The following is a 10,374-nucleotide window of genomic DNA, read 5'->3' as shown; positions in this document are numbered from 1 at the left end:
ACATGTTGGTGTTAATGAAGGGCTGTGGCCAGAACTGGGACTTCAAATCAAAATTATACTCATACACTCCACACTATTTCGGGTAATTTCAGGTGTTTTGGTTTTTTTTTTGTTGTTGTTTTTTAAGAAATGAGACCACAAAAAAAGTATGCAATGTGGAAATATCTTTGATTTAGAAATCCCAGATGGTCTGAAGGGGAAGTTACAATTTCTTATCAGTGAAGCATCTAGCAGATTACAGCACAGCTCCTTGAGGGAAGGCTGTTCTCTCTGCGGCCCTCTTGGGTCAGATAATACTAGCTGCCACCTAGGGGTCCCACTCTTAGAGGCCTTATTATATTATATTTAAGCCTCGCAACAGCCCAGCAAGGAAGATGCTGTGAACCCCTTGACAGCCAAGAAAACAGAGGTCCAGCAAGGTCAGAACCTTATTCAAGCATGCACACATAGGGAACGACAGCACTGAAAGAAATAGACAGCCTATCTTTTTCCATGCTGCCCTGAGCTCTGTGCTTGCCTGACTTCTCTGAGCCACCAATTACACAGTTCCCTTAAACAAGATTTCATTTCATTTTATTGCCTGCCGGGGTCTTCCATGCCGTGACTGTTCTCACCTCGGATGGGTTTCAGTGCTTCTCTCGTCTTGCACTGGTAACCCCTTTGAATAGCTCTGCTCGAGGCAGTCTCACCATTTGCCCTAAATTGGCTCCTGAAAGCTACTTGACTGCGCTACCCCTATCCACTGCCCTTATTGTTTCCCATATCCTGTGAGGTCAAGGATGAGGAAACTCTTTTTTTTTTATTAGTTTCAGGTGCACAGTATAGTGATTCAACAATTCTGTACATCACTCAGTGCTCATCATGATAAGTGTGCTCTTGATCTCCTTCACCTATTTCCCCCATCCCTCCACCCGCCTCCCCTCTGGCATTCGCCAGTTTGTTCTCTATAGGTAAGAGTCTGTTTTTTGAAAAAAGAATAAAAAAAAAAAAGAGTCTGTTTTTTGGTTTGTCTCTTTTTTTTCTTTGTTTCGTTTTGTAAATTCCACATGAATGAAATATAGGGTATTCATCTTTATCTGACTGATTTATTTCACTGAGCATAATACTCCAAACATGTGGTTGCAAATGTCAAGATTTCATTCTCTTTTATGGCTGATGAATATTCCATTGTATATACACAAGGGATAGTGAAATCCTTAGTTTTCTCCCAAGAGGTAATAGTACAGCTACATGGAAAAATTTAAACACTACACACACACACAGACACACACACACACACACACAGACACACACAGCCTCAGCTTGGGAGTATAGAGGAAACCTACAAGTTGGAGTTCCCTCAGGGATCCCTAGGCCTAGTTGTTTGGGGATTTTTGTTTTCTTTAATGTCTGTTGGGGGAGGTCATGGAGAGGACGTGACCACCAGTTGACCCTTGAGCTGGACGCGAATGGTCAGTAGAGGCTCCTCACTCGTCTTGCAGCCGCCCATAAGCCTTGCGTGTTAAGTCCCTTGCTTCAGGAAACTGCCACCTGCCCATCTGGAGTGGTCTACCTCTTTCCCGGTCTCCCCTTCCAGGGCCTGGTCTCAGATTTCTCAGGAGCTCCCAAGTTTGCAAAGCAACAACATCAGGGACTGAGAATCTCTTAGAGGTAGAAGATACCCTTGCTCGTAGTGGGAAGGAAGATTCCCCAAGTAGCCTCATTGCCCCCCCCCGACTCTCACTTCCCCACCCCACGGCCTCCTTTTCTGGAAGGTAGAGATCTATAGACACCACGGCGGTCCTACAACATGGGGGGATACTGGTTTCGGAATGTGGAAATCCTGCTCGTTCAACCTTGGCAGAGCTGCTTCATCTCCCAGGTGCTCTCGCTTTTTTCACTTATTTCTTTCTGTGTCAGAGGAAAGGAGAGAACTAAAATGAGTGTTTCTCATAACCTTTAATGTCCAAGGGGTTCAGAACATGCTACCCCAAAAGATGCCGCTTCGGCATATTGATCATTTTGAGCTGAAGGCGGGAGAGAAATCGCAGATGCAGGAAGGGTTCTCTGACCTCCCTTTCTACCTAAAAACAGGCCATAAAATTTCCCAAGAGGAAGGTGCTCTCGGTGCGCTGGGAAGAGGACGCACTTATGGCCAGGCCCTGGGAGTCGGCGCTGGAAGGGACCCGGGCAAAAAAGCCGCTGCAATCACCCTTGTCTTCCACAGCTCTCCGTGTATGTTTCCTGGTCACCGTACCGTGATTTACTGCCCTGCACCCAAGCCACTTTGTCTTGTCACGTCCCACATTTTATTGTTCATTGTCGAAAAAGGTATATAAGTACATGGCTCTAGTGGCTTCTCTGAGTCTTCATTTTCCTTTTGAAGATTCCCATCACCATATAAAAATATGAAATTAAGCATACCCGCTTCTCTCCTGGTAGTCTATGTCAGTTTAATTCTTAGGCCCAGCCAGAGACCCAAGAAGGGTAGAAGGAGGTTTCTCTTTCCCTCCAATGCATCCATGAACCTCAAATCTGGGGGTCTTGTGAAAATGCAGATTGTGATTCAGAAAGTCTGCGGTGGGCCCTGGGGTTCTGCCTTCTTAACCAGCACCCAAGTGAGGCCCACGCTGCCCCCGGGCCAGGGATGGCCCTTTGCCTTCTGAAAGGCTAGCTCATGTTTAAAAGTCCCTGCAGGTGCTTTCATTCTGTTGATGCAGCTAGGCCCCCAGAAGATGGAAACCAATCAAAAGTTCTGGATGAGATCGGTTCTGGTGAGGGGAAGGCAGGTGTGGCCAGGAGGGACCGCAGCCTGAAGCCCCGTGCTTGAGGAGGAAGGCTGGAAGCATGAGGCCAGACAGATGGGGGCTTTGGCAGATGGAGGGTGTCATGAGGGATAATGGAGTACCTGGAAGGGGGAGCCAGCAAGTGAGAGGCAGATAGAAACAGCGGATAAATGTCTCTTACCTTAAATTGTGTTGACCACCCTAGATGCTGCCTGAAACATTTTATGGAATGCAGTAAGTGGGTTTGGGTTTGGGGGGCTTTTTTGGGGTACCATTTCACATGATGAAACCCCATGGGAATTTGGCAAAAATAAATTCACCCCAAATCACAATGGACACAGCTGGAAAAATGAGCCTGGGGTCCCCATCTCTGACTTATTGTAAATGCCCTCCTCTTCATGCCGGTGGGATGAACAGACCACAGATAACTGAGGAACCAACCCCAATTCCAAGTGCCTTCCAGACTTTCGATGACCCCAGGTGAAAAATGTTTTAAAACAAATTTTATGTCAGAAATTGTCAATTTTTTTGAGTACAGGCATTTTAATTACATGTAAAAAAGACTCATGACTACATAAAAAGAATTATAGTAGGAATACACAATCAAAGCAAATTTCCAATCAAATGTAGAGACACTTGTATTATCCTTTGGGACCACCAATGCCCTCACCAGATTTCTTCACACATCATCCTTGACTGGGGGACTTTGCACAGGAAGAGGAAATTCAAAGTTGAAAAAGAAGTCGAGAAATAACCCACAGAATTTTTCCCCCTGTCTTTTGACTTGAAGCTCAAATGTTTGCAGTGACAGCACATATGATGGGGAAACTATCCCATTACAAATATTTCATAAGCTGCTCCACCCTTATTACATACACACACACTTAAAATTTGGGAAGCAGTAAATTGATCACTAGAAGATAAAATTCCATTGAAATAATTTGTGATTTTTTTTAAGAGAAAGAGGCATAGTCCAAATATCTCTGAGCCCAAACAGCTCATCCGCTCCCACCAACTTCACATCCCAAACACATCCAATATTAAAAGTAACAACAATCCTCGAATACTCCTTGGGGATATAGCCCCTTTGGGTACATATAACACTCCAAATGGCCAGTGAGACAAATAATTAGAAAATAGCATGTCCAAAGAGAAGATCTGTGACCCACCAAGTTTATATAAGAAGCCAAAGAGCTGGTAAGAATTACAATTTAGAAATAATAAAAATGAGCCATCCTCTGTATACATTCTTGCATAAGAGAGGGTTCTCTAGGCTAAAATAGAATTTCTGCTTTCAATTCTCCCTCTTGAACCAAACGTCGCCCTGCCCCAGGTGGTGGGAAGACCAGGCCAGCAGAAAACTGAATGGAACCCCCTCCTTCATGCGCCACCTCTGGCCGCCAAGGCCCAGTCCTCCTGTAAGGATAACAAAGCCTTGAAACAAAAGTCAGGAATTTGGGACACGTATTTTTTTCTTATTTCGCTTTTCCTAGTTTTTGGTGTTTCCTTTTTCCTTGCAGGTTTGTCTAATTTCTTACTCACAGAAGAAGTCAATATCCTAGGGGAAAAAAAAAAGGCAAATAAAAAAAAAAAGATTGAACCGAGCACACAAGGGCCAGAAAACAAATATAGTTTCTTTATTTAAAAGAAGGTCATAGGTCATCAAAGAGAAATCTGGATTTAAAATAAGGTTGAACCCCAAAGAGTATGACATAATTATCACTTTAAGTCAAAAACTACTTAAAATGAAGGTTCTCAAATACACTTTTAATTGGTGGTTAATTGACACATTCAAGCTCAGTGCTCAGAAGCGATGACAAGCAACTCCCATCTGTGTGGGTTGGGCAATGTTTTGAAGTTATTTCACGCAGCAATTAGCTCCAGGAGAATCTTCAAAACAACCACCCTGCCAAGTAGCTCAAAGGGAATCTTTTATGTCTCTTCTGGGGCTTGCAAGACCCCAGGGCACTGGAAAGAGTATAATTTCTTTTTCAAACATAAGTAGAATCTATAGACCACAGAAATAAGGCACCCAAAGATTTTTTTTTTTCCAGAATGTTTTGATTTGATTAAATACAGGTGCTGATTTTTTCCCAGCCCAAGTGTTTTAGTAAATAAATGTAACCATCAGTTAAGAGTCCATGAATACTATATTCTTTTCTTTCTTTGTGACATGGACTCCTTTCTAGGATAACTTGTATCTAAAAACAAAAGGGGGTGGATGGAGAAAGTTCAGTAACCTTTCAACACTGAGAGTAGGTGTAAATGCTCTCCCAAACCTCCCTGTCTTGGGGAAGCCTCTGCTACAAGTAGGGGGGTTTGCTCCAGTCGTCTTGTAAGTGACAAGATGCATTTTTAACACCTGCCTGCACTAGCCCAGGATCTGGGTCCTTCCCTGGCCTGCTCTGAGACACTTACCGTGGTGGGGACTTCTCTGGTGGCTTCTTGGTACAAGTGTTGCTCCTCGACCAAGCTGCTGGGGAAATAGCCCAGGGTGCCCATCTCGTCCTCATGGTCATCTCCGTAGACCTGAGCGCCCAGAAGAGTAACAGTCAGGGGGCTGCGGCTGGGAGTCCACTTCTAGACACCCCCTAGCATCACATTTGCTGTGAATGAGAATTACAGAATTGCAATGACTCCATTTTCCCCTCTGGGTTCCAGGGGCCTCAGATCCAACTTTGAAGCTCACTCACAGCAACTGAGTCAACCCACAGAAAGTGTATCTCTGTTCTCTTGTGGCCAGGTCTTCCCAGTCTCACTGAGCATTTCTTTATTTTATGCAATCTTGTGAACTGCCCAAAATCTTTTTGGAACCCACAAGCAAATTCAGTAGGTTTCTAAAGAACCAAATAGGTACTTTTATTTTAAAGAACTGGCCTTTCTCGATTGTTAAATATTCGAGTGCACAGATACTTGAGTGAATTTAAGATTTAATTCTTCATTCCTTGAGAATCTGTCTGTGGGGCTGCAGATGAGGACAGGAAATCAGCCCTGCTTCATCCCTCCCTGGGGCCCACCCCTGCAGGTTTTCACCGAAGAAAGCAGATTCTCTGGAGCTGAAGAGGGTGTTGGTTTCCTTTAAAATATTGAAGCGGAACCTGACTGCCAACACGCAAGCCTTTTCCTTGGCAAATCCGTTCAAACATTTTTGAGTAAGTTTCAAACTCTTTAAGATGTTCAAGCCCCCCATGTGGTTGACTAGTTCTTGCCAACACATCACATAAACCTACATTTGGTTTTGTTATGAAATTTCCTTTGTTTCTTCAAAATGCCAGAAAAGCAAATGCATGTGATTTTCTGCACTTGCATCTAAACCTCTCCATTATTCTTGAGAGCTTGTTTCAAACACTGAAATGTACTGGAGGGAGGTCAGAGAGAAAAAATTAAGAGCAACCTATGTCAAGATGTGTGTATATTTGCAAGGATCTCATCTTACACTGCCAGCCCAAAATTCTCCAGCTCCGTTTTCTTGTACCAGCTTTGAGTAAACATAAATCTGCTGTCCTTTTTTAACATTAATGAACCTACAGTCTGGGGCATTGTAATCTTCTTGAGCTCTGGCCAGAGAAATAGTATCTGGAAGAAAAGAAACATTGAAATGACTACATTATTTAGTCTCCTGGATTTTCTAACAGTAAAAAGGCCAAACGTATCAGAAATAGGAAATCAGAGAGACTAATAACTCCCAGTTTACAGCTCCTGAATGTTCAGTTCAAGAAGAGTAATATAGCCAAGGTATGAAAGCTGAAAATCTTAACCAAGTGAATTCTCAGTAATTAAGACACTGAATGTACAGACCAAGCAGTCCTAGCGACATACACGTTAGAGAAGATTCACTTAAAGCCCAATTAGATAGTTCTGCTGTTAGTGGATTTTTTTTTCTTTTTCTACTTATTTATTTATTTATTTTTTTATTGACAGAGAGATTTATTTTTATTTTTATATATATAGATAGATAGATAGATTTTTATTTATTTATTTATGACAGAGAGAGAGCACAAGCAGGGGGAGCGGCAGGCAGAGGGAGAAGCAGGCTCCCCGCTGAGCAGGGAGCCAGACATGGGGCTCGATCCCAGAACTCTGGGATCATGACCCAAGCCGAAGGCAGACGCTCAACTGACTGAGCCACCCAGGTGCCCCATTCTTTTTCAGTTATATAATAGAAAGATAATGAAAGGCATAAAATGTGTCCTTACACACGCACTCGTCATCTGCACAGAGCTTCTTGGAAGCAAGTCTGTCCATAAATATTCCGTGCACGGCACATATGGCTACAAGACCTGGGAGGGAAAGTAATAATAGTCTGGCCATCTTCCTTTTTTTGCTGTTTTTGCTGTCGTCCTTTAACTGGAAGTGGGAACTGACTGCAGTGGTTCCTGTCTTTTATGTGGAAGTCAGACATCTGGGTGAGTCCCCCCAGCCAATGGGAAGGTGCCCACGTTCCCTCCTCTGCTTTCCTAACAGTTCCCGAGCTCCAGGGGCTAATTTGCATCTGGTTTTCCAAAGAGACTCAAACTCGGTCTTTTTTTATATATATACACAAATGATATCCAAACGGTCCACCATTGGTAAAGCCACTTTAGCTGTGATACACTGAACTAGTAGGGCATTGTGGAAAGAACTATGAGAATTTTAAATCATTTAAAACAATTTTTTGGCTCCATTTTCCTATTCTTTCCACTTAGAAGCAGAGATGTACTGACTAGATGAATCTGCTGAAAATGTGAGATCTATTTCCTTAGAACACATAATGTTCCTTGAAACAAATCCAATTAATAAACGTGGATTTTTGGAATAGATAAATCAAGGATGCTTAAATTTACAAATCATCCATGATAAGATTTTCGGGAGTCGCGTCTGTTCTGAGGCAGACATAGTTTGTAACACGTGAGCCGTTACCAGATCTAGACTGTTTCAATGTGGAAAGGGGGACATAGGTGAGTTGGAAAGAATGGAACAATCTTTTCTTCCTCTCTGGAACTTTTGAAATTCAGTCTCACAGTGCTCCTGGGTGGAGACAGGGAAAGCTAGAGGTTCCTGTCACCGTCCTTCTCCCTGCTTCTGGGAGTCTTTCCCGCAGAAAGAGGAGTACTGCTAGAAATCACGAAAGTTGAAGTGCCAATATGCAGCTCCATCTAGTCAACAAATATTTACTGAGCACCTACTGTGTGCCAGGTCCTGTTCCAGGCACGAGGGATACAGCAGTGAATAAAAAAATTCCCTGGCCCCAAGGATTTACTTTCTATGAGGAGAGACAAGACAATAGGTTGCTGCTTTTTCTAGTGTTTGGGGCTGGTATCTCTTTCATAAGATTCACACCGCCCCCCCACCCCACTGTTTCTAGACTAGAGGTCCCTGTCCGGATGCCCCATCCAACTTGGCTGATGATGAGGCTTCAGAACAGAACCTCCTCCTCCCTCCAACAGGTAGTCACCTCACAAGATGAGGGACAAGCATTCAACTTAACAAAATAATCTTGTACACAACTGGGGGTAAACTGGCAAAGCAAAATATGTTTATAGTATTATTTTTAAAAAAGGTTTTATTTGGGGGTGGAGTGTGTTATTTTCAGAGGACAATATTTTAAAGAGCTGGCCCAGATGTGGAAGCTTCTTTAATTCAATATCTCCATTATAGATAAAGAAACTATAGCCCCTACAGTCCAGCAAAGGCCAGAACCACCTTTTTTTTTTTAAAGGTTTTTTAATTTATTCATTTGAGAGAGAGAGAGACAGAGAGCACAAGCAGGGAGAGAGGCAGAGAGAGAGGGAGAAGCAGGCTCCCCACGGAGCAAGGGAGCCCAATGTGAGACTCCATCCCAGGACCCTGAGATCATGACTTGAGCCGAAGGCAGACGCCCAACCGACTGAGCCACCCAGGTGCTCCAGAATTGAGATTTTAAATTCCTCATTTCCTGTTTCACTTTAAGGAAAATATGAATTGGAAATCATTTCCAAAAGCAGGCTGCCAGTACATTTTTCCTTCCTTATAATCTAGGGGCCTAAGAGGGTCTCTGGGAAAACTAAAGCATAGATTAAATCTTCTTAATCCTGATCAGGCAGCTCTTTTACAGACTGTGAGGGTCTCAAGCCAGCCCTCAACACAGGAGAGCTAAAAGACAATTGCCACTTAAGAGGCACTTAACAGAAACGGGGATTGCCACACAGTCCAAGCCCCACCTCCCCCTGGAGCAGAGTGAAATGTGGAATAAAGCCACAACCGAGCCATCACAACAACTTAGCAAGCTAAGGCCGGTGCTCACACCAAGCCATTATTGGCTATTGGAAGGTGGAGAAGTAAAGACAAGAGATGTCAAGCCATCTGAGTGCGTCCCCGGGCAGGCCTGGGATGTCCTAGCATTCTGCAGCGGGCGGAGACAGGATGGAAACGAACATTTTGCTTGCAAATTGGAACTTAAACTTATTATTACTCGGCGAGCAGTTGTCCCTGGAGGCAGGCTCCAGACCCTGTGGATACCGGGGGTCTGGAGAAGGGCTCTGCCCTGAGCAGGCTCACCTCCTTCATCTGGATTTTCAGGTGTATTCTCTGCGCCTTTATTCTCCAAATGACATTTTTCTGTTTTCGTTCCTAAATTAGCTCTCGATCTGCAGTTCTTAAAATGGGGGCCATGGCTCCTTTAAGGTATAAAAATAGGTTTGGGTGGTGGATGGGGTAGAAGCAACCTTCTTGCTGTGACCTACAAGGCCCTGCATGATCTGGCCCCTCTGCCCCTCTGAAGTCACCTCCTGTCATTCTCTCCCTCACTCACTCTGCGCCTGCCATACCAGCTGATCTGTCTTATGAAACTGCAGGGTTCATTTCTACTTCAGGCTCTCTGGAGCTGATTGCTGGGGAAGCTTTCATTCCATAGACTGGCCCTCAGGTCTCTGGACAAGATGTCTCCCCAGACAGACAGACAGACAGACTGGTTTCACAAAGCCATTCTTGCACTCCTCCAACTCAATCCATCCATTGTGTGTTCGTGGTACACTGCCTCATCACTTATCACTACGCGACAGGCCTTCTTTATTTACGTGGTGACGATTTGTCCCCAGACACCACAATGAAAGCTCCAGGAGGTGAGGATCTTGTCAATCTTGCCCTTTGCTCTATCATTAGCACCCAGAAAAATGGGCATTTGGGGTGCCTGGGTGGCTCAGTTGTTAAGCGTCTGCCTTCGGCTCAGGTCATGATCCCAGGGTCCTGGGATCGAGCCCCGCATCGGGCTCCCTGCTCAGCGGAGAGCCTGCTTCTCCCTCTCCCACTCCCCCTGCTTCAGTTCCCTCTCTCGCTGTCTCTTTGCCAAATAAATAAATAAAATCTTAAAAAAGGAAAAGAAAAAGAAAAAGAAAAATGAGTATTCATTGAATGAATGCATGGCCTCCCTGAAGTTTATGCTTAGGTGTATATATGCACGTTTTTGTTTTAATTTTGTTTTTCCTGGGGAAAGCCCTTAGGTTTTATCAAGTTTCAAAAGACGTTCATAACACCACAAAATCAAGACTCACCAACTAAGTTATCAGGGCAAAGACTCCGGGATTTTGCCACCAAAGCATGGTCCCCAGATCAGCACATTCAGCATCACTTTATAAAGTCTCTCAAACCTCAC

At 44.1% G+C, this 10,374-nt stretch overlaps 1 protein-coding gene across 1 annotated transcript; it reads right to left on the bottom strand.

Moving 5' to 3' along the window:
- Positions 1 to 3,308: 3,308 nt before the first annotated feature.
- Positions 3,309 to 7,419, bottom strand: OTOR (otoraplin). The gene is made up of 4 exons (XM_025876878.2): positions 6,962 to 7,419; positions 6,202 to 6,341; positions 5,184 to 5,294; positions 3,309 to 4,323 (listed from the first exon to the last, which is right to left on the bottom strand). The coding sequence occupies exons 1-4, from the start codon at positions 7,074 to 7,076 to the stop codon at positions 4,300 to 4,302; spliced, it is 390 nt and encodes a 129-aa protein (XP_025732663.1). The 5' UTR covers positions 7,077 to 7,419; the 3' UTR covers positions 3,309 to 4,299.
- Positions 7,420 to 10,374: the final 2,955 nt, after the last annotated feature.

This window comes from Callorhinus ursinus, unplaced genomic scaffold, assembly GCF_003265705.2.
Source record: "Callorhinus ursinus isolate GAN/ISIS: 27379988/994484 unplaced genomic scaffold, GSC_fseal_2.0 scaffold29, whole genome shotgun sequence".
Taxonomy (NCBI): Eukaryota; Metazoa; Chordata; class Mammalia; order Carnivora; family Otariidae; genus Callorhinus; species Callorhinus ursinus.
Note: the sequence above shows the minus strand (reverse complement) of the source record. Positions and strands in the feature narration are given on the sequence as shown.